The sequence below is a fragment of the Brienomyrus brachyistius genome, unplaced genomic scaffold, assembly GCF_023856365.1.
Source record: "Brienomyrus brachyistius isolate T26 unplaced genomic scaffold, BBRACH_0.4 scaffold66, whole genome shotgun sequence".
Lineage (NCBI taxonomy): Eukaryota > Metazoa > Chordata > Actinopteri > Osteoglossiformes > Mormyridae > Brienomyrus > Brienomyrus brachyistius.
This window is the reverse complement of record NW_026042341.1, coordinates 325,295-349,480: the sequence shown is the minus strand read 5'-3', so window position 1 is coordinate 349,480 and position 24,186 is coordinate 325,295. Positions and strand designations below refer to the sequence as shown.

The window sequence follows — 24,186 nt, the reverse complement described above, 5'->3', positions numbered from 1 at the left end:
CTCACAATTTCATTTGATTTTATTCCATAATATTCATGTACAGTATTCTCACCATTGGACAAGTACAGTGCATAAGAGTTCTGACAAACTGGGCTATATCATGCTTCATTGTATATTTCTATGGATAGTTTCTTTGACAAAAAAATATATAATTGATTTTTCCCTTCATAACGCAAAAAAAAAAGTTTTATAAATGGTAATACAGTATGTTATCACATGGAGCATTGATCTATAATTGAGAAAGTGGTACAATTTTAGAAACTAACAGGATTCTTTACATTAATAATGTTTTCAGATTTCTCTCGTTACTCATATAGAAATATGAAAAGAAACATTCAGACACTTGAATGGTAATAATTTTATTATGCATAATGTTACACAGGGAAAAATATGAAAAAGAAAATTGCTTATATTATTGAAATTATATTGCACTATTAAAATATGCTGAATAATGACCGCAATGAGATGAACAAGGCAGAATTATACATATTTCATTGTACTTCATCAAACCGTTTTTTTTTTGCCATTTAAAAAATCTATGCAGAATAACATCGCTGCTAAAAAATAAGTGATTGAATAATGTTTGTGTTCACAGAAAAGAGAAATTTGTAACTGACTTGCAAGTAATAAAAACCAAAACCCATATAAAATCCTATTTAATTAAAAGCTGGTAGGGAAAAAAAATCAAAAAATCCTTTTATGTTATATGTTAAATGTTATTATTTTTTTTTTTACCTATTATCTATTATTTTTTGTAAAACCATTTAGCTGTTTTTATTTCTGAGAAATATTCACACCATCAATTGACAAGCCAGGCAGCTAAGCGCTCATAAATGCCTCAGACGCCCTCAGACTTGTTGAAGAATCTGAGGCATAACCATCTGAAAAATAAAGAGCATTGGATGTTATTCTCCAAATGGGAAATTACACGGATTAAACTTCACATGTAGCACCACCATAACAAATGAGTTGCTTGCTAGAACACAATCAAACTCTTTTTTATTAAACCCTGGTGTAAACACAACATAAAAATATTTCAATGTCTTTTTAAAGAAAAGCATCTTAATCAGAAAAATATCCCAGTAAAAACATTTATGAAATAATAAAGTAGAGCAATTTAACTTACTTTGTCTCCTTCGCCTAAAACGTTCAGCCAATGAGGACAAAGTTGGACCAGCACTTGTGCTCTGTTAGAGAGACATACCACACATCATTTATCTTATATCTTATCATCGAAATAACACATTTTGTTATATTTACCTAAAGTAATACAACTTCTCAGTTAAATGGAATACTTTTTGTTGTCCTGAAAATGTATTATGTCATTTATGGTTATAAACATATCTGCTACAGGCACATTAAATCACCTGAAAAAATGTACCATTTATACAAAAAAAAAAACACATAGTGTAAGTGGTTTTGCGGGTCTGTGGAACATTTCTAATTAAAATGGGAAAAAGAATGATGCAAAGAGTGTCTGCTGAAAACTGCAATCGAGAGGCAAAATACAAAGATGAACTTACTCTTGTTCGGCTAGATAATGAAGGCAAAAATGAAAATCTTCCCACAACTGCTGATCGAACCTGTGCACAAAGAAAAGGGGTGTATGATGGCAACTGGTACAATATAAAACGTCTTTGCATTCCACTGTATAATAAGACATATCCAACAATATTTCAAATACAATATTAGTACTTACTTTGCTGTCTAAAAGAGTCCCAAATACTAAAATGAAGAACCCCTTGAAAAAAAGTAAAAAGAATAATTAGCATTTTCAGTATGTACTTCAAAATAATTCCATTCTGAGAAATATTTATTCTACTTTTCAATATTGTTTCACTATTGTGTGTTACAACTATGGGCGAATTATGAAACGTAGATCCAAAGAATTGCCACAATGAAAAAAAGGCTGGTGAACTGGCTTTTTTGTCTGTAGGGTCGTCCACCACAGGCTACCGAATTGCTCTCTGCTGTCAGACCCAACACTTCCTGTTGTGGGTGCAGAGGTGTTTGCGTCAATGTGTGTGATGTCTGCTTGTAATCTTTCTTACCATTTTGTGAGACTTAAAAGGATGAATGCTTTTTGTTATAAGTTAGCTTTTCTCCAGTTTTTGTTTGGGAAAGGGAGCTGGGGTTGTATAATACTTTTCGTTTTGCCTAGACAGATTGTTTTCATCTAGTTAGTACCATTTTTGGTTTGTTGTTTTGGCTTCAGTCACCCCCGCGTACACCTGGATACCCTTTATTAAAATAAAACTCTTTATGTTACTTATAATTGAACATTGTGTGGTCTGACAGCTGGGAAGTGAGGGAATGGAAGACATTATCCATAACCTTTTCATTCTGACCTCCACTACACAAGTCATATTACATTTAAATTTGAATCCAAATTTTACTTCAGAAAATAGAAACAGCAGAAATTACCAAATTTTTACTCATACCTGAAGTGAATTCAAGATCGCAAATGTAATGTGGACTCCAGGATTTGCAGGTGCCACCATGGTCCCTATGCCAAGTCCCCAGGTGATGCCAAAGATGGGAGTCAAAACAGCGACACACCTTGCGATGACCACCAGAGCATTCTTCTCCTCAGACTGACGGGTCTCACCAACACCCCTCATCAGTACTTTAACCAGAATCACGATTAGAATGAGCAGGTTCACAGCGACGATGGTCAAGGCTGGAATCACAAATGCCAGGAGGGCTTTAGTCTGGTACCAGTTCAACCAACATGCATCATCTTGCCTGAAGTAGCCATTTTTGGGGGCAGTGACTGCAATGGTGATTATGGCAATGATGAGTGGTGCCCCGTAGCCCACTGTGAAGGAAATGGCCATCATAGTGCGCTTTGACATGTGGGAGAAAACCATCATGGTACGGTAGAAGAGGAAGAGGGCCGAGATCAGCATCCAGAAGAACAAGGCAAGATAAAAGAGGTGAATGAAGAAGGTTGCAGCACTGCATGCATTCTTCGGTGTGGACTGGCCTACATTTGACACAGCTGCTCCAATGATGAACCATATGTTAGCAATCAGCAGAGACAGAGCAATGTTCACTATAGTGACGTGTCGCATGTGTGACGTGCTGTTCTTAGTGACAACACTCCACACAAATGCTTCAATTATAAGGCATAAGACCAGGGATCCCATTGATATGCTGACTCCAATGTAAGTGATGTAATTCAGAGCAACCTCAATGGATTCAGGTACGAAAGGTGACATTAATATCGAAAAGGAAGTCAGGTGGTTACAGGAACAGGTGACACTGTCATTCGTTTCAGATTGCAGTTGACATCCAGTTGAGTCCCAGCCTCCGGAGCCATTAAAAACTTTGAAGTTCCAAAACATACACTGGTTGTTTCCCTTTGTTTTGTTTGTTTTATCAAATGTCATTGAAACATTATTAATGGTTTCGTTTATATAGGCTAACATGACAACTCCATTGATAGAGTTGTTCGTACTGTTTTCAGTGGTCCTAGGAGGTAAGACAAACTCAAGAGTCGTAAAGACGATTGTTGTGATACTCGTGTTGTTGGGAAGACCTTGACTTGGGATGAATATCTGAGATGAATTCATGGCTTCATTGAAAGGGAAGGTTAATGTTGTTTTGATTAACTGAATGTTTGCTGTAATTATTGTAAAGGAATTGCTTGATAGACTGTGTGTAATATTTTCTATTGACTCCAGTAAAGCAGAGCTTGTGCTTTGGGTTCTGTTGTTACTGTTCAGTCCTGCCCACGATTGCTCAGTTTGGGGTGACACCAAAACTGATACTGTTTCCAAAACATCCTGCAAAAAAGAAAAAAAAAACAGGATATATGGGTAAAATGTAATAATTATATTAAATAGTATTCATGATTATAGGATTTAGCGTATACTTCTTTTTTTCCTGGACATTTTGACGTTCAGATGTTATAGCTGATAAACAGTGTTTTTTTTTAGACCTCGAAATCCTATTTGTATTAAATAAACATCATTTCCTTTACACAACAGAGCATATTTGTAAGTAACATTGTGCTAATTGTTAAATCAATAATGTGTGGTCATTACAAACCAAATAACTAACACAGTCTAAATTTTACATAGCAATATGAGCCCCCTCCCCCCGCCCCCCCAAAAAAAACACAAAAAAACATTGCGGTTTCAACATACCTGCATTGAAGTTTTGCTTAAATTTTGTGCAACTTTTGCAACATTGCCAAGTATGTTCACAATAGAGGAAACGGTGGCTGATGACTGTGTTATGTTTGATTTAAAATCGGTAGTGGTTGTCTTAAGGTCACTCACAAATGACGACACATTAGTTGAACTCAGATTCTGTTGACAGGTAAACAAGAATTAAAAATGAACAGAAGAACTTTAGATAGATATTTTTAAAACAATTGTTTTTTTGATACAGGAAATACCAAGTACCAGTGCTTTGAAAAAGTCAGTGATTTCCATTTAATTGAGTGTGTAAAAATGTTATAATTTGTAAAAAACAACACAGACCCACGAATTGCTAACTCACACTGAATTTTTTGATAATGACCACATTGCAATTTTTCTGTAATTTATGTCTGGAATTTTATATGACCATAATGTTTTATGATTTGATAATGGATAAAAGATAAGCAAGTGGTCTAACAAGTGGTCTAACAATATAGCAATTAGTTCCTTTAAACTGAATTTTATACAAAACATCAAGTTCTTTCCCTATAAATAGTTTCCTTGAAATGCAATACATAATGTAAACTTAACCTATATGAAATGACACAGTGGCTGAGTGGATAGTACTGTACTGCTACTTCACATCTACAGGGCTGGGAATTAAAATTACACCGATTCCCTGTGTGTGTGTGTGTGTGTGCGTGTGTGTGTGTGTGTGTGTGTGTGCGGAGTCTGCATGTCCTCCTTATCACCGTATAATCATGCATGATGTGTGGAAACATACTGCAATTCTTCAGAATGACACAATGTATGTATGATTAATGGACTGTATCACCTTATACTGGGTAAGCAGTGTGATAACAGGTGGGTGGATGGATGGTTAGTATTCAAAAGGTGCTACCTGAGAAAACAATGATAGTGTCACTATTGGGCTGAAGACACAGTTGTCCTCCTGAAGATTCCAAATCCCATTTTCACAAACTACAGTCCTGTTTCCTGTAAAACTTGCTGGGCAAAGAACCGTAGACGTATTTCCATTCATACCAGCACCGTATGTTATGTCATTACAGGCAGGCGCTAGAATAAATAAACGTGAAGTTGGATTAGTGTTTTAAGTTGAAAAGCAAACACATGCTTCTACTGGTATTACATGATAAGTACTTTTCAGAAATGCTGCCAATGGACAAAATGCATTGCACTGTGCATTTTTATCAAAGGGAATGAAAATTCATTTTGAATAGGGCTGCACACTGAATAGGGCCACTTGTTTTTCAACAGTCATTAACATCGTACCTCCACTGAAAAACATTATTGTTACATCATCTGTGAATGTTTGAGTTGTAGATGCTTTCCTGACCATCACTTGGCATGTCAGTTGCTTTGTATCGCACTGCTTTGGTACTGGGTATGCAACACTGACACACAGCATGTTTGTAATGGTCTGTACTGTGAAATGAAAAACATCAAATGTACAATATTCAACTGCAATATTCAACAGATCGAATATTCAAACTGGACATTAAATCAATTTAATCATCTTTTAAAGAAAATTATGCATACACTAATATCAAATAATTACTGCCTATGTAAATTATATATCCATGGGACAATGTACAAGAACTTGGCAAAGGACAATAAAACAGTTATTAGACAGTTATTATTATTAGACAGTTATTTTGAAGAATAAAAATTACCAGAGGGTATTTCGACAGAACCGTCCATCCATTTTGCGGTAACATTTTTAAGTAGGTAGTATGTAACACAGCAGGTCAGTGGGATATTTTCATTTGCTCCACATGGAACATTAGTTGCTAACATGTTCAGCTGAATAATGGGAGGAATGACATCTGTCACTGAAATGGATTCCTTGTGGGTAAATGTGAAGATTGACTGAGTCATTGTGAACATGTATATTCCTAGATTATAAAGAGAAAAACAACAGCAAGAAACATGGATATTATTCACGGTGGATAACAGATAAAAGTATTACCATGTATCTTAGTCAGGGAGCTCATTTATAAAATATAACTTTTATTATCAACTTTTCACATTGATGTATTCCTGAATGCCAGGTTTCCAAACCAACGTTTTATTTCATAATACTTCTTTTCATAATAATAGTGCGTTGTGTAAATCACTTTCAGGGGGGTGGAATTGAGTTTGTGATTGGATAAAGGGCTCTCAAGGAAACATTAGTGGAACTTTTTCCTAGATTTTGAGTTTCAGTGGTCCTCCAACTTGCAGGGAAACAAATGTTTTGGGGGTTGGTGGCGGAATTGGCACTCCAGCCACTGTAAAACAACTCACAGCTGTTTGATACAAACAAGCACAATACTCTTCTGCTATCCACGGGAGTAGCACTTGGGTTCCAGTTTGAGGCGACCCATCTCCAGGTGAGTGGAATGTCTTGTCTCTCTGGCAAGATGACCAACTTCCTCTGCTGTCTGCGGAGCTTCGTAAACTCTGTGTTTCGGAGGTACGCAGACCGGGGACTGGTCAGATTCCGGTAGGTGGGTATACCTTCTTTTGGTCTGGTCGGTCTGATGGCTGCCATACTCAGGGAGTAGCTGTTGCTGTAGCGGATCGGCTCATTCCGACGGTGTCTGATGTCTCTCCTTTCAATGAGCGTATTATGAGACTCAGGCTAAGACACTCCTTCAGTGTCTCGTCTGTTGTCTCAGTGTTTGCTCCGACTGCGGTGTGATGTCTCGTTGAGGGAGACATTTTACTCGCAACTTTGTTCGGTGGTTGAAGAATGCCCATGAGGTGACACTCCTCTGGTCATGGGTGACTTCAACGGGACCACTGACAGGGCTGGCTATGAAGACTGTGTCGGTCCCCCATGAGTCTGGAGACCGTGGTGAAAGTGACTCTAGTTCCTTGACTTTGTGAAAGGTCAGGGGCTGCGGGTCGCTGGTTCCTGGTTCCAGCACCATGAGCTGCATCATTGGACTTGCTACTCCAATACTGGGGGTGCGGCGAAGGAGATCAATTACATCCTCATGGGCAGATGCTGGAGCCTGCTGCGGAACTGCAGGGTCTACAGAAGTGCCCAGTTTGTGAATTCTGACCAGACTTCTTGTTGCTACATTGAAGATTCAGCTTAGATCCAGTAGGCTACCACCAACCAGGAAAATAAGGTTGGACTTAGCTAGACTCCATGATCAAGTTGTTTCTGATGAGTTTGCAGGTAATTTATGTGAATAAATTGCAGACTTGGGTGACTCTAATGACTCTAATGACTCTAATGTGATGTGGGAGACCATCCATGATAAGACCCTGAAAGTTGCCGATAGTTAGAGCATAAGAATATAAGAAATTTACAAACGATAGGAGACTTACTCGATTGGAGAAAACTTAACTAATAGCTCTGAGTTGTAAAAATCTTATTCAGCTCTGATTTAAAGGAACCCAGGGTTTTAGCTTGTACTACACTAGCAGGAAGACAATTCCATACTCTAACTACACGCTGTGTAAAGAAGTGCTTCCTAAAATTCGTTTTAAAATGTTCTCCCGCTAATTTCCACTTATGGCCACGAGTGTTAGTATTTAAACTAATACTGAAATAGCCATTTGGCTGAACAGCATCCCGACCAGTTAGAATCTTATACACCTGGATCATGTCCCCCCTGTGTCCTTTGCTTGAGGCTAAACTGATTCAGCTCAGCTAACCTCTCCTCATAAGACATTCCTCTAAAACTAGGAATCATTCTCGTTGCCCTACGTTGCACCCTGTGCAAGGCAGCAATGTCTATGGTGACCAATCCTGCACACAATATTCTAGTTGGGGTCTTACCAATGAATTATAAAATCGTAGCATCACCTCCCTTGACATGGAAGCAACAACATACACACCAAATTCTTTCTTGTAATCAGCTACCTTTATTTCCGTGGAACCCATAAATATCTGTATTTTATATTTCTGCGCCCTGCATGGGTTACCTTACATTTATCTATGTTAAATTTCATCTGCCAGGTATCAGCCCAGTCGCTAATTAAATCCAGATCCTGTTGTAGCCTCTCTGCTGCTAGATCAGTATCTGCTACACCACCCACCTTGGTGTCATCTGAAAATTTAACCAGTTTACTGTATGTATCGGTGTCAATATCATTAATGTAAATTAGGAACAATAGCGGTAGATCACATCATATGCCTTTTTGTGATCAGTTTCTCTGGTAGCTTCCTCAAGGAACTCAAGTAAATTAGTTAAGCAGGATCTACGTCTCCTAAATCCATGTTGGCTATTCCTCAGAATGTTACTTGAATCCAGGTAATCATCCATTTTCACTTGGATTATAGCTTCCATTATTTTAGTCTATAGTTTACTGGATTACTTCTATCAACTTTTTTGAACATGGGTGTTATATTAGCATGCTTCCAATCAGAAGGTACCACACCAGCAGATAACGATTTCTGGAATAGTAAAGTTAAAGGTTGGCTATTAATATCCCTCATCTCTTTTAAAACTTGTGTTGGTGTTGCCAGTGTTCCCCGAAGCTTCATCTTGCAGGGCACCCTGGATATTTTCTAGAGGAGTTGCAGCGCACGACTTGGTGGCAACTCCAGTCTGTACCGGGAACTGAAAAGGATGCCTATGAGGGCTCTGAGGGCAGATAAGGAGGCGTTTGTTAGGCAAATCTGTGAGTAGGTGACACATCTGTGGCCTACTGACCCACATGCTGCTTGCAGAGGAATCAAAGCATTATGCACATCTGAATCTGTTCCTCGGGGACTTGTGGTCAGGGCGAGTGATGGAACAGTCATTACGGATGACACTGCAGTTGTGACCCACTGGGCTGTTTAAAGCTGACCCTCCAGCTAGGATGTTGGACATCTCTGGGTCCACAGTTTTCGAAGCTGACCCTCCAATCAGCTGTGAACCACTCAATGTCACTGAGATTGCACAGAAGGTGAATCAGCTGAGGGTAGGGAAGGCTGCAGGGATCTGTGGTATCCAGGGTGAACTTCTCCAGGTTGGTGGTAAGGCTGTCCTCAAGGCATTGCAGACAATCTTTGCTTCCATTTGGGAGTCAAGCATCATCCAAACTAACTGGAAAACGACACTTGCAGTCTCTATCTGGAAAGGGAAGGGTGATCGCCTGGATTGCAGCAACTACAGGGGTATAACACTGCTTTCAGTGCCGGATAAGGTCCTTGCTAGAGTCATCCTTAACACGATCCGTGATTACTTGCTTGTCTGTCAGTGACTGGAGTAGTCTGGTTTTACGTCTAAGAAGTCTACTATCAAATGTATCCTTGCACTGATGGTTCTCATTGAGCACAGACGCGAATATCGGCTGAGGTCCTTTGCAGCCTTTGTTGATTTTTGTAAAGCGTTTAACTCCGTTGATCGAGTTGCCCTGTGGGACATCCTGAGACTTTGTGGGATTCCCCTGAAGTTGCTGGACATCATGGCCGGCCTATACACTGGTACTGTGAGTGCTGTGCAGAGTGGAGGGAGAACCTCTACGTTCTTTCTAGTTGATTCTAGGATTTGCCAGGGGTGTATTCTTGCTCCTACTCTGTTCAATGCGTGTATGGATTGGGTGTTGGGCAGGGTTGTGGGGTCCAGCAGCTGTGGGGCATCCTTTGGTGAAGAAAAATTCACTGATCTTGACTTTGTCGACGATGCTGTGATCCTAACTGAGTCAATGGAAGCTCTGATAGGGGCTCTCGAGAGACTGAGTGAGGAGTCTGAGTGTCTGCCGTCTGTCTGCGGGGAGAGTATCAACATTCATGCATGGTAACTCTTCCTATGAAGTCAACAGAAGGACTGGAAGAGCATGGGGGATCATGAGGTTGCTGGAAAGGGGTGTGTGGTGCTCCCGATATCTTTGCAAGACGATGAAGGTCCTAGTCTTTAGAGTCCTGGTGCTCCCTGTCTTGCTGTATGGCTGTGAGACATGGACACTATCCAGTGAGCTGAGACGAAGACTGGACTCCTTCGGTACTGTGTCTATTCGGAGAATCCTTGGGTCGCTGATTTGACTTTGTGTCGAATGAGTGGTTGCTATAGGAGTCCCGATTGAGGCACATTAACTGCATTGTGAGGGAGCTTCAGTTACGGCACTATGGCCATGTGGCGCGTTTCCCAGACGGTGATCCGGCTTGCAGGCTCCTCATTGCTGAGGACCCGAGTGGCTGGACCCGGCCAAGAGGATGCCCACATAACACCTGGTTGTGGTAGCTTTTCAGAGATGACTGGTAAGTATATTTGTTATATTTGGACAAATCTGAGTGCATGGCACATTTTAAATGACATTAATATGCAAGCGCATATGCATGCAATCTGAGAAATAAGTTATTGGATTTATCTCAGCAACATAAAACTATATACAGTGTGTGTATAAAAACATGGAGAGTTTTGGAATACGGAGTATACCACGTTACTCATCAATTAATACCATTGCTATTGCACTCTTTACTGTGCATTGATACTCACTTATGGTTGATTTATTTTAACCTAAAAATAATAAGTTGGCAATCTACTTACCGTCGTCATCAATGCTCATGTCCTGAATAGTCAGTGTGGGAGGTGAATTGGTGATTGAATACTTTGCATTGTTTGACACCGGCAGACCATTCACAGACCATGACCCAGATCCCATTTGCATAGTTGCTGGAACCACACAAGTCAGCTGCAAAGTGGTACCAGGATATATAATATCATAGTTCTTAATAAAAGGCTGATTTCCTTAAAGAAATAAGGAGGGGAGAAGCTGTTAGCATGCAGTCATACAGTAACAATCAGATCTGCTAGTGCTTTGCACAAAACCCCCAGCATCCCTGGAGCAGCTGGGGTCAATGGTCTTGCTCAAAGGGTCGACAGTGATATGGTTACTCTGTTGGACATGGGATCCAAACCAACGACCATCTGGACACAAGCATTGATCTGCTATAAGTAAAATATTAGTGCACTGCTTCTCAGTCCATTTTTTGTTCCCTCTCAGTTCCTAACACACCTGTACTGTACCAGGTACTTTGTGTTCTTGATTGGCTGGGAGCTGGAAGGGGGCAAAAATGTGGACTGTCTGGGGGTCCCCAAGGACTCGGTTGGGAAACATTGGCATACTTTATTCTAGAGCCCCCACTAATTAGAGGACTGATTGGCTGAAGAGTCCTCACACCTGGGTGTGACCAGCTGACCTAAAGGTTACCCCAAAAACCTCCATACACACCGGCCCTTTCCGGAGAAGATTGGACACCCCTGCCTTAGTCTTTAAAGTAAAATTTTATATGAAAACATATCAATAACAAAATTAAATCACTGTAATTACTGAGATCCCCGTAATTCACGGCTTCTCTTTAAATTGTCACTTCAGTGTGGATTGTGTTATGGACCAGCTAAATGGAAAAATGATCTAAGCTGACTAAGTCTTCACCTTAGTCAAGCAGTTTCAATTGTTTCAAGTGAAACTTTGTGTATCTGTCTGCAGTGACAAACCATTTATTGCCTGTGATTTTCATCCTACCTTCAATAACTCCACTGAAGGAACTTGGGTCAACACTGTAATTCTGGGCCTGAAGAGCCACTGCAACCTTACTGTTCGATGTGGCAATTTCATTGGAATTCACACTGTTTGTCTGCAGTACAAAGTCTGTAATCACACTGCCACTCCTGACAAACAAAACACAGGAATTTTGTTTAAATTACAGAAATAATGAGTAATAATGTGTTCTGAGTATTTATAAAATGTGTGTTTTTCTAATTTACTTCTACTATATTTTCACTAACAGTTTTACTACTACTATGGAAAATATTACTATTACTGTACTACTACACTACTACCAATGATGATAAAGAACAGCTAAAAACAAGCAGAAATCCTAAATATACTAACTAAATATATTATAGAAGGACACTTTCCTGATATTTTCCTGACTTACCTGAAGCGAAGGACATAGACTGCAACAAAACCATTTAAATTTTGGTAATTTTTTGTGAGCTGGGTAAAAGAAGAAATTTTATGTTAATCAAAATGCATAATTAGCAAACTGCTTTTTGCAGCCTTTTCAAACAGTACATTGAGATATATATATATATATATATATTATGCTGATAACATATTGATCTTCAGTTGTATAGCAGAGTAAAATACAATATTATAAACTGAAAGTTTTCTTTAAAAAAATGGCAAAAATACAAATTACATAAAACATTATATTTAATGTGTGTATTGTATGTATCTGAATGTTGGAAGTATTTTAAGAACATATACTTACAATTGCATCTATGTCTTTTTTTAATGTTTTGAATTTTGAGCTTGATGAATTAGCCAAATCTTGGTCAAAGGTGAGTAGAATTTTAAATGACATCAGCAGTGTAAATTCTTTAAAAGGATGAAAGACAAATTCATTGAACATTAATGCATTTTTTTAATGAAGAAATTGTTTTCCGTAATCACTGATCATTAGGAAATGCATACATGCAGTATTGTATGAGAGAGCTTAGGGTTCCTCATGATGCGCTACGACATTTTTCTAACTGGGAAAAAGGTCCCTCCAAGATAGTAAACAATCTTTGACATTTACTGGGTACAGCAAAAGTGGCCAAAAACCATGAGTTTCATGGTCAAAATAAAGATGCTTACAGCAGAAAATTATTCGTTTGTTCATGTAAACTGAACTTTTTTGCAAGTTAAATGGATTTTTTCTTTTACATTGGGGAGATCATGCAGAAGACCAGGGAATTAAGCTGATACTGACATCTCTAAAAGTAACACTAAGCCGAGTGGACATTTCAGGCCATAGAAACACTCACAAACAAAGCAAAATTCTCTTTAGTTAAGAATGTTCTCAAATTCTTCATACCCAATGTTTCACTTTCTTTAAAATTTAATTACTTAAGGCTTATAAAGGAAAAAAAATACTGCATATGGTGAATAATGGTACATACCGGTATTTGGACTTGGGGTCACGGGAGAAACTACAAATGGAAGGAATAATGTCAAACTTGGCAGGACTGACTATTCATGTTTATTAAATATAATGATTTGAAATAATAAGACAAAGAATCAGAGAATGTGTGTGTATTTCAGTGGGATAAGATACAGAAGACTGAAATGAGACAGAGATATTTAAGAAGTTACAAAGTGACAAAGACACAAGGGGATATTTCAGCCAATAGCCATTCTTGCAAACAAAACTAAATTTCTGCTTAACTGAAAATGATAAGCTAGTAGGAAATTCTAGGTAGTTTAAATGGATGAGGACGGAAAAGAACAAGTCTGGCTAGCTAATAATATTCTCATACTGTACATACAGAGGACATGTACAATAAGCTGATACTCAGGCTTTCTAAAAGTGACATATGGGAGCAAAAATGTTTACGAACAAGCCTAAATGTCTGTTTAGCTAAGAGCATTCTTAAATTCTGTATGCTTCACTTTTTAGATTTCTTGAATGTAAATATTCCATACTATTCTACAGTCAATGAGAGGATATGAAGAATGACATACATACCAGATGCTGATGTGGTTGGAATCGGTGTTGCTATTGGTGAAGCTACAGAAGACAGAAACAACAACTGGAAAGTTAGCTCAGGTAGGTAATTTAAATGCTTGGCAAGAAATAAAATAAAAAGCCTGGCTAACTAAGAGCAAAATATGAAGACGACAGGAATAATTTCCTTTAGGTTCTGATTTTTTCAGATTCTGATTTTAAAAGTTTGCAATACAAACAGTATTTTTTTCTAAAAAGTACATTTCTCTGAAATATTATTGCATTCTCCACGCATAATGTTTTATAATTCTGAAAGGTAATGATTAAGACCGGTCTGAAAATCAATGACAGGATCTGATGTAGACTGATACTTACCAGTTGGTCTTTTAGCTGCTGGAGTGGTGCTGTTTCTTATGGAACCTAAGAAGACAGAAAGGACATCTGGATGATTAGCTAAGAGGAGATTTTAGGTATTCTAAATGTTTCCCGAGATTCCCGAGCCCCGCCCACTGGGGGCACTGCTCCGCCCCAGATTCCCAAGCCTGGCCCACAGGGGGCATCTGCTCCGCCCCAGATTCCCGAGCCCGGCCCACAGGGGGCCACCACAGCCTCCGCTCCGTCTGAGCCTCCAAAACTTGGCCCATCATGTAATGATTAAGACCGGTCTGAAAATCAATGACAGGATCTGATGTAGACTGATACTTACCAGTTGGTCTTTTAGCTGCTGGAGTGGTGCTGTTTCTTATGGAACCTAAGAAGACAGAAAGGACAACTGGATGATTAGCTAAGAGGAGATTCTAGGTATTCTAAAAGTTTCCTGATATTCCCGAGTCCCGCCCACAGGGGGCCACTGCTCCGCCCCAGATTCTCAAGCCTGGCCCATAGGGGGCCTCCACTCCGCCCCAGATTCCCCAGCCCTGCCCACAGGGGGCCACTGTTCTGCCCCAGATTCCCAAGCCTGGCCCACAGGGGGCATCTGCTCCGCCCCAGATTCCCAAGCCTGGCCCACAGGGGGCATCTGCTCCGCCCCAGATTCCCGAGCCCGGCCCACAGGGGGGCCACTGCTCCGCCCCAGATTCCCAACCCTGGCCCACAGGGGGCCTCCACTCCGCCCCAGATTCCCCAGCCCCGCCCACAGGGGGCCACTGCTCCGCCCCAGATTCTCAAGCCTGGCCCACTGGGGGCCTCCACTCCGCCCCAGATTCCCCAGCCCTGCCCACAGGGGGCAACTGTTCTGCCCCAGATTCCCAAGCCTGGCCCACAGGGGGCATCTGCTCCGCCCCAGATTCCCAAGCCTGGCCCACAGGGGGCATCTGCTCCGCCCCAGATTCCCGAGCCCGGCCCACAGGGGGCCACCACAGCCTCCGCTCCGTCTGAGCCTCCAAAACTTGGCCCATCATGTAATGATTAAGACCGGTCTGAAAATCAATGACAGGATCTGATGTAGACTGATACTTACCAGTTGGTCTTTTAGCTGCTGGAGTGGTGCTGTTTCTTATGGAACCTAAGAAGACAGAAAGGACATCTGGATGATTAGCTAAGAGGAGATTTTAGGTATTCTAAATGTTTCCTGATATTCCCAAGCCCGGCCCACTGGGGGCCTCCGCTCCGCCCCAGATTCCCAAGCCTGGCCCATAGGGGGCCACCACAGCCTCCGCTCCATCTGAGCCTCCAAAACTTGGCCCATCATGTAATGATTAAGACCGGTCTGAAAATCAATGACAGGATCTGATGTAGACTGATACTTACCAGTTGGTCTTTTAGCTGCTGGAGTGGTGCTGTTTCTTATGGAACCTAAGAAGACAGAAAGGACATCTGGATGATTAGCTAAGAGGAGATTTTAGGTATTCTAAATGTTTGCAGAGAAAAAGTCGGGTTACCTAAGAACATTCTTTGACATTTAGGGGTACTTTTGGGGGAGAACATACAGAAGACATGAAAAATAAGCTTATACCGAGGCTTTCTGAAAGTTACACCAAACCAAAGTGATATTTCAGGCATTAGAAATATTCACAAACAAAACCACATGACAGTTTATTTGTGAAAGGAAATATTTCAGACAAAGCAAAATTCTGTTTTGATGACTGTTCACAAGTACTTTATACCTGATGTTTAAGTGTATTTAAATTTAATGGTTAAGGATTATGAAGGAAAAAGATTGCATATGGTGAGTAGCATACAGTACCAGCTTTTGGACTTGTTTGGGTTATGGGAGTAACTATAGAATTAAATTCTATTGCTTTTTACAGAAAATACAGAAGTCAGACAGGACAACTCGATGGTTAGCTAAGAGGAAATTCTACCAGATTTTGGAGGCATTAGAGAAAGTCTTAGTTAGTAGATCACCTGTAGCACTGGCCAGTCTCATTGGTGCTTTTTTTGCACCCTTACGCTGCAAATTTGTGGTGCTTAGCAATGATGCTGTCAGGGTCAGCCCCTGTTGTCTCGGGCTTTTGTGTCCCTTCCCCGTTTGGCCAGCAGGCATCACTGGCCATCCTGTCCCTCTTGTCAGTCTTTGTGTTTCACTTTGTTCCTGTCAGCTGCATGGCTCAATGTGTTGCATTTGTGGCTACTTGCCTGTGATCCCCTGTCTTATGTTCGAATCCTGCCTCCTCTGTTTTTGTAGATTTTGTTCCCTAATGTTTCATTGCACGAGTTCTTGTTTCCTTGTCTTGTGAATTGTATTTGGTTTCATGTTTTGTGCTTGTTTCTACATGCCTGTTCCCCTAGTGTAGATTCTGTTTCCTCCTTTTTGACAGTCTTAGGTTGTCCCCTCCCAGTTCCCTGAGTTGATTAGTTCCACCTGTTGCCCGTTCTTGTCCTTGCCCTTGTGTGTGTGTTCCTGATTGTTCATTGTCCTGCACCTTCCCCTATTGTTTAATTGTCTGTCTCTCTCCTGCTGTCTTGTTACCCAGTTCAGTTTTACTATTTAAGTCCCTGCCTGAGTTCTGTCTCTTAGTGGTTCATTGTTTTATGTTTGTTGTTGCCTGATTCCCCATTGTAAATTTAGTCTTTGTTTATCCCCTTTAGTATTTTTGACCCCTTGTGGTCCTTTTGGTTTTTTGGAGTGTTCTTAGTTTTTTCTGTTTTGCATAATAAATCTCCATTTGTCCTATGAGCCGCCAGTGGGTCGTCCATTTCTGCTCCAACCTGCACTATACCTCGTCTCCGCTCCAAACCCGCCTGGATCCATGAAAGATACAGATTCAAATGATCTCTGAATCAGTGACAGAATCTGATGAATCCTGATACATACCGGCTGTTCTATCAGTTACATTTACATACATTTTGCCCAGACTAACTTAAAATCGACAAGTAGCCCCGCTTCGTAGTACAGAGCCTCGCCAGGCCCACAGATGCTTCATTTTTTTTGTGCCAACAAGCTAATTCACGCTGCTTAGGAAATGACAGGATTCAGATGATGTGCCAATCAATGACAGAATCTGATGAAGACTGATACATACCAATCGTTCTATTAGCTGCTGAAGTGGTGCTATTTGTTGCAAAACCTACAAAAACAGAGAAAGTAAACCAGGAGATTAGCTACGAGGAAACTCGAGGCACGTTCAAAGGGAAGTGAAAGTCTGGATAACAGATCAGCCATACACCTGGATAATCGCGTTTATTTATATTGTGCCCAAATGCTAATTTACACTACTTAGGAAAAGATCGGATTCAGATGATCTGAGATTGGCATTGTTTTTTTGCATCCTCGATCACATTTGTGGTGTTTAGTCATTGCACGAATTAAGATGATATGGGAATCACTGACAGAATCTGATGAAGACTGAAACATACCAGCCGTGGTATTAGGTGTTGAAGTGGTGCTGCTTGTTACAGAACCTTTGAAAAAGAAAAAGTAAAGCAGGATGATTAGTTATGAGAAAATTCTAGGTAGTTCTGGAGGGAATAGAAAAAGACTGGGTAGGAGATCAGCCATAGATCAGGATAATCCCAGTGGTGCATTAGTTTAATTGTTGCCGCATACTAATTTTCGGATTTGGATGATCTGGGAATGAATGACAGAATCTGATGAAGACTGATACATACCAGCTGTTGTATTAGGTGCTGAAGTGATGCTGCTTGCTATAGAACCTACGAAAAAGAGAAAGTAAAGCAGGATGATTAGCTACTAGAAAATTCTAGGTAGTTCTGGAGGGAATAGAAAAAGTCTGGGCAGGAGATCAGCCATTGATCTGGCTAATCCCAGCGGTGCATTAGTTTAATTGTGCCCAAAGGCTAATTTTCGGATTTAGATGATCTGAGAATCAATGACAGAATCTGATGAAGACTGATACATACCAGCTGTTGTATTAGGTGTTGAAGTGGTGCTGCTTGTTACAGAACCTACGAAAAAGAGAAAGTAAAGCAGGATGATTAGCTACAAGAAAATTCTAGGTAGGTCTGGAGGGAATAGAAAAGATCCGGGTAGGGGAACCGTCATTGATCTGGCTAATCGCAGTGGTGCATTAGTTTAATTGTGCCCACAGGCTAATTTTTGGATTCGGATGATCTGGGAATCAATGACAGAATCTGAAGAAGACTAATACATACCAGCTGTTGTATTAGGTGTTGACGTGGTGCTGCTTGCTATAGAACCTACAAAAAAGAGAAAGTAAAACCGGATGATTACCTATGAGAAACTTCTAGGTAGGTCTGGAGGAAACAGAAAATGTCTGGGTAAGAGAACACCTGTAGATATAGCTAATCGGATTGGCATTGTTTTTTTGCATCCTCGATCACATTTGTGGTGCGTAGTCATGGCACGAATTAAGATAATCTGGGAATCACTGAAAGCATCAGATGAAGACTGATACATACCAGCTGTTGTATTAGGTGTTGAAGTGAAGCTGCTTGTTACAGAACCTACGAAAAAGAGAAAGTAAACCAGAATGATTAGCTACGAGAAAATTCTAGGTAGGTCTGGAGGGAATAGAAAAGGTCCGGGTAGGGGAACCGTCATTGATCTGGCTAATCGCAGTGGTGCATTAGTTTAATTGTGCCCACAGGCTAATATTCGGATTTAGATGATCTGAGAATCAATGACAGAATCTGATGAAGATTAATACATACCAGCTGTTGTATTAGGTGTTGAAGTGAAGCTGCTTGTTACAGAACCTACGAAAAAGACAAAGTAAACCAGGATGATTAGCTATGAGAAACTTCTAGGTAGGTCTGAAGGAAACAGAAAATGTCTGGGTAAGAGAACACCTGTAGATATAGCTAATCGGATTGGCATTGTTTTTTTGCATCCTCGATCACATTTGTGGTGCGTAGTCATGGCACGAATTAAGATGATCTGGGAATCACTGAAAGCATCAGATGAAGACTGATACATACCAGCTGTTGTATTAGGTGTTGAAGTGAAGCTGCTTGTTACAGAACCTACGAAAAAGAGAAAGTAAACCAGAATGATTAGCTACGAGAAAATTCTAGGTAGGTCTGGAGGGAATAGAAAAGGTCCGGGTAGGGGAACCGTCATTGATCTGGCTAATCGCAGTGGTGCATTAGTTTAATTGTGCCCACAGGCTAATTTTCGGATTCGGATGATCTGGGAATCAATGACAGAATCTGAGGAAGACTGATACATACCAGCTGTTGTATTAGGTGTTGAAGTGAAGCTGCTTGTTACAGAACCTACGAAAAAGACGAAGTAAACCAGGATGATTAGCTATGAGAAACTTCTAGGTAGGTCTGAAGGAAACAGAAAATGTCTGGGTAAGAGAACACATGTAGATACAGCTAATCGGATCGGCATTGTTTTTTTGCATCCTCGATCACATTTGTGGTGCTTAGTCATGGCACGAATTAAGATGATCTGGGAATCACTGAAAGCATCAGAAGAAGACTAATACATACCAACTGTTGTATTAGGTGTTGAAGTGAAGCTGCTTGTTACAGAACCTACGAAAAGGAGAAAGTAAACCAGGATGATTAGCTATGAGAAACTTCTAGGTAGTTCTGGAGGGAATAGAAAATGTCTGGGTAGGAGAACACATGTAGATATAGCTAATCGGATCGGCATTGTTTTTTTGCATCCTCGATCACATTTGTGGTGCTTAGTCATGGCACGAATTAAGATGATCTGGGAATCACTGAAAGCATCAGATGAAGACTGATACATACCAGCTGTTGTATTAGGTGTTGAAGTGAAGCTGCTTGTTACAGAACCTACGAAAAAGAGAAAGTAAACCAGGATGATTAGCTATGAGAAACTTCTAGGAAGTTCTGGAGGGAATAGAAAAAGTCTGGGTAGGAGATCAGCCATAGATCAGGATAATCCCAGTGGTGCATTAATTTAATTGTGTAAACAGGCTAATTTTCGGATTTAGATGATCTGGGAATCAATGACAGAATCTGATGAAGACTAATACATACCAGCCGTGGTATTAGGTGTTGATGTGGTGCTGCTTTCTATAGAACCAACGAAAAAGAGAAAGTAAACCAGGATTATTAGCTACGAGAAAATTCTAGGTAGGTCTGGAGGGAACAGAAAATGTCAGGGTAGGAGAACCGTCATTGATCTGGCTAATCCCAGCGGTGCATTAATTTAATTGTGCCCACAGGCTAATTTTCGGATTTAGATGATCTGAGAATCAATGACAGAATCTGATGAAGATTAATACATACCAGCTGTTGTATTCGGTGCTGAAGTGAAGTTGCTTGTTACAGAACCTACGAAAAAGAGAAAGTAAAGCAGGATGATTAGCTATGAGAAACTTCTAGGTAGGTCTGGAGGAAACAGAAAATGTCTGGGTAAGAGAACACCTGTAGATATAGCTAATCGGATTGGCATTGTTTTTTTGCATCCTCGATCACATTTGTGGTGCTTAGTCATGGCATGAATTAAGATGATCTGGGAATCACTGAAAGCATCAGATGAAGACTGATACATACCAACTGTTGTATTAGGTGTTGAAGTGAAGCTGCTTGTTACAAAATCTATGAAAAAGAGAAAGTAAACCAGGATAATTAGCTACGAGAAAATTCTAGGTAGGTCTGGAGGGAATAAAAAAGGTCCGGGTAGGGGAACCGTCATTGATCTGGCTAATCGCAGCGGTGCATTAGTTTAATTGTGCCCACAGGTTAATTTTCGGATTCGGATGATCTGGGAATCAATGACAGAATCTGAGGAAGACTGATACATACCAGCTGTTGTATTAGGTATTGAAGTGAAGCTGCTTGTTACAGAACCTACGAAAAGGAGAAAGTAAACCAGGATGATTAGCTATGAGAAACTTCTAGGTAGTTCTGGAGGGAATAGAAAATGTCTGGGTAGGAGAACACATGTAGATATAGCTAATCGGATCGGCATTGTTTTTTTGCATCCTCGATCACATTTGTGGTGCTTAGTCATGGCACGAATTAAGATGATCTGGGAATCACTGAAAGCATCAGATGAAGACTGATACATACCAGCTGTTGTATTAGGTGTTGAAGTGAAGCTGCTTGTTACAGAACCTACGAAAAAGAGAAAGTAAACCAGGATGATTAGCTATGAGAAACTTCTAGGTAGTTCTGGAGGGAATAGAAAAAGTCTGGGTAGGAGATCAGCCATAGATCAGGATAATCCCAGTGGTGCATTAATTTAATTGTGTAAACAGGCTAATTTTCGGATTTAGATGATCTGGGAATCAATGACAGAATCTGATGAAAACTAATACATACCAGCCGTGGTATTAGGTGTTGATGTGGTGCTGCTTTCTATAGAACCAACGAAAAAGAGAAAGTAAACCAGGATTATTAGCTACGAGAAAATTCTAGGTAGGTCTGGAGGGAACAGAAAATGTCAGGGTAGGAGAACCGTCATTGATCTGGCTAATCCCAGCAGTGCATTAATTTAATTGTGCCCACAGGCTAATTTTCGGATTTAGATGATCTGAGAATCAATGACAGAATCTGATGAAGATTAATACATACCAGCTGTTGTATTCGGTGCTGAAGTGAAGTTGCTTGTTACAGAACCTACGAAAAAGAGAAAGTAAAGCAGGATGATTAGCTATGAGAAACTTCTAGGTAGGTCTGGAGGAAACAGAAAATGTCTGGGTAAGAGAACACATGTAGATATAGCTAATCGGATTGGCATTGTTTTTTTGCATCCTCGATCACATTTGTGGTGCTTAGTCATGGCATGAATTAAGATGATCTGGGAATCACTGAAAGCATCAGATGAAGACTGATACATACCAACTGTTGTATTAGGTGTTGAAGTGAAGCTCCTTGTTACAAAATCTATGAAAAAGAGAAAGTAAACCAGGATAATTAGCTACGAGAAAATTCTAGGTAGGTCTGGAGGGAATAAAAAAGGTCCGGGTAGGGGAACCGTCATTGATCTGGCTAATCGCAGTGGTGCATTAGTTTAATTGTGCCCACAGGTTAATTTTCGGATTCGGATGATCTGGGAATCAATGACAGAATCTGAGGAAGACTGATACATACCAGCTGTTGTATTAGGTATTGAAGTGAAGCTGCTTGTTACAGAACCTACGAAAAGGAGAAAGTAAACCAGGATGATTAGCTATGAGAAACTTCTAGGTAGTTATGGAGGGAATAGAAAATGTCTGGGTAAGAGAACACCTGTAGATATAGGTAATCGGATCGGCATTGTTTTTTTGCATCCTCGATCACATTTGTGGTGCTTAGTCATGGCACGAATTAAGATGATCTGGGAATCACTGAAAGCATCAGATGAAGACTGATACATACCAGCTGTTGTATTAGGTGTTGAAGTGAAGCTGCTTGTTACAGAACCTACGAAAAAGAGAAAGTAAACCAGGATGATTAGCTATGAGAAACTTCTAGGTAGTTCTGGAGGGAATAGAAAAAGTCTGGGTAGGAGATCAGCCATAGATCAGGATAATCCCAGTGGTGCATTAATTTAATTGTGTAAACAGGCTAATTTTCGGATTTAGATGATCTGGGAATCAATGACAGAATCGGATGAAGACTAATACATACCAGCCGTGGTATTAGGTGTTGATGTGGTGCTGCTTTCTATAGAACCAACGAAAAAGAGAAAGTAAACCAGGATTATTAGCTACGAGAAAATTCTAGGTAGGTCTGGAGGGAACAGAAAATGTCAGGGTAGGAGAACCGTCATTGATCTGGCTAATCCCAGCAGTGCATTAATTTAATTGTGCCCACAGGCTAATTTTCGGATTTAGATGATCTGAGAATCAATGACAGAATCTGATGAAGATTAATACATACCAGCTGTTGTATTCGGTGCTGAAGTGAAGTTGCTTGTTACAGAACCTACGAAAAAGAGAAAGTAAAGCAGGATGATTAGCTATGAGAAACTTCTAGGTAGGTCTGGAGGAAACAGAAAATGTCTGGGTAAGAGAACACCTGTAGATATAGCTAATCGGATTGGCATTGTTTTTTTGCATCCTCGATCACATTTGTGGTGCTTAGTCATGGCATGAATTAAGATGATCTGGGAATCACTGAAAGCATCAGATGAAGACTGATACATACCAACTGTTGTATTAGGTGTTGAAGTGAAGCTCCTTGTTACAAAATCTATGAAAAAGAGAAAGTAAACCAGGAAAATTAGCTACGAGAAAATTCTAGGTAGATCTGGAGGGAATAAAAAAGGTCCGGGTAGGGGAACCGTCATTGATCTGGCTAATCGCAGCGGTGCATTAGTTTAATTGTGCCCACAGGTTAATTTTCGGATTCGGATGATCTGGGAATCAGTGACAGAATCTGAGGAAGACTAATACATACCAGCTGTTGTATTAGGTGTTGACGTGGTGCTGCTTGCTATAGAACCTACAAAAAAGAGAAAGTAAAACCGGATGATTAGCTATGAGAAACTTCTAGGTAGGTCTGGAGGGAATAGAAAAGGTCTGGGTAGGAGAACACATGTAGATATAGCTAATCGGATTGGCATTGTTTTTTTGCATCCTCCATCACATTTCTGGTTCTTAGTCATGGCATGAATTAAGATGATCTGGGAAACACTGAAAGCATCAGATGAAGACTGATACATACCAACTGTTGTATTAGGTGTTGAAGTGAAGCTGCTTGTTACAAAATCTATGAAAAAGAGAAAGTAAACCAGGATAATTAGCTACGAGAAAATTCTAGGTAGGTCTGGAGGGAATAAAAAAGGTCCGGGTAGGGGAACCGTCATTGATCTGGCTAATCGCAGTGGTGCATTAGTTTAATTGTGCCCACAGGCTAATTTTCGGATTCGAATGATCTGGGAATCAATGACAGAATCTGAGGAAGACTAATACATACCAGCTGTTGTATTAGGTGTTGAAGTGAAGCTGCTTGTTACAGAACCTACGAAAAAGACAAAGTAAACCAGGATGATTAGCTATGAGAAACTTCTAGGTAGATCTGAAGGAAACAGAAAATGTCTGGGTAAGAGAACACCTGTAGATATAGGTAATCGGATCGGCATTGTTTTTTTGCATCCTCGATCACATTTGTGGTGCTTAGTCATGGCACGAATTAAGATGATCTGGGAATCACTGAAAGCATCAGATGAAGACTGATACATACCAGCTGTTGTATTAGGTGTTGAAGTGAAGCTGCTTGTTACAGAACCTACGAAAAAGAGAAAGTAAACCAGGATGATTAGCT

The 24,186-nt window shown here is 40.2% G+C and overlaps 1 protein-coding gene and 2 long non-coding RNA genes across 3 annotated transcripts in view; all 3 read right to left on the bottom strand.

Annotated features, from left to right (window-relative positions):
• Positions 1 to 343: 343 nt before the first annotated feature.
• LOC125725386 (adhesion G protein-coupled receptor F5-like) overlaps positions 344 to 24,186 on the bottom strand; it is a 57,261-nt gene continuing 33,418 nt past the window's right edge. The window contains exons 14-35 of the mRNA XM_049002264.1: positions 17,641 to 17,685; positions 17,389 to 17,433; positions 17,055 to 17,099; positions 15,340 to 15,384; positions 15,050 to 15,094; positions 14,297 to 14,341; positions 13,966 to 14,010; positions 13,612 to 13,653; positions 13,046 to 13,075; positions 12,373 to 12,479; positions 12,037 to 12,095; positions 11,622 to 11,767; positions 10,643 to 10,843; positions 5,843 to 6,064; positions 5,442 to 5,594; positions 5,050 to 5,225; positions 4,152 to 4,316; positions 2,442 to 3,788; positions 1,700 to 1,741; positions 1,524 to 1,583; positions 1,127 to 1,187; positions 344 to 881 (exon numbers count right to left, since the gene is read on the bottom strand). Coding sequence (XP_048858221.1) covers positions 820 to 881; positions 1,127 to 1,187; positions 1,524 to 1,583; positions 1,700 to 1,741; positions 2,442 to 3,788; positions 4,152 to 4,316; positions 5,050 to 5,225; positions 5,442 to 5,594; positions 5,843 to 6,064; positions 10,643 to 10,843; positions 11,622 to 11,767; positions 12,037 to 12,095; positions 12,373 to 12,479; positions 13,046 to 13,075; positions 13,612 to 13,653; positions 13,966 to 14,010; positions 14,297 to 14,341; positions 15,050 to 15,094; positions 15,340 to 15,384; positions 17,055 to 17,099; positions 17,389 to 17,433; positions 17,641 to 17,685 — 3,188 coding nt within the window. The 3' untranslated portion in view covers positions 344 to 819. The remainder of the gene's footprint in view (positions 882 to 1,126; positions 1,188 to 1,523; positions 1,584 to 1,699; positions 1,742 to 2,441; positions 3,789 to 4,151; positions 4,317 to 5,049; positions 5,226 to 5,441; positions 5,595 to 5,842; positions 6,065 to 10,642; positions 10,844 to 11,621; positions 11,768 to 12,036; positions 12,096 to 12,372; positions 12,480 to 13,045; positions 13,076 to 13,611; positions 13,654 to 13,965; positions 14,011 to 14,296; positions 14,342 to 15,049; positions 15,095 to 15,339; positions 15,385 to 17,054; positions 17,100 to 17,388; positions 17,434 to 17,640; positions 17,686 to 24,186) is intronic.
• LOC125725397 (uncharacterized) lies at positions 21,259 to 21,823 on the bottom strand. Its single transcript, XR_007387468.1, has 3 exons — positions 21,778 to 21,823; positions 21,511 to 21,555; positions 21,259 to 21,294 (listed from the first exon to the last, which is right to left on the bottom strand). It is a non-coding gene; the product is annotated as an uncharacterized LOC125725397 (long non-coding RNA).
• LOC125725396 (uncharacterized) lies at positions 22,549 to 23,113 on the bottom strand. Its single transcript, XR_007387467.1, has 3 exons — positions 23,068 to 23,113; positions 22,801 to 22,845; positions 22,549 to 22,584 (listed from the first exon to the last, which is right to left on the bottom strand). It is a non-coding gene; the product is annotated as an uncharacterized LOC125725396 (long non-coding RNA).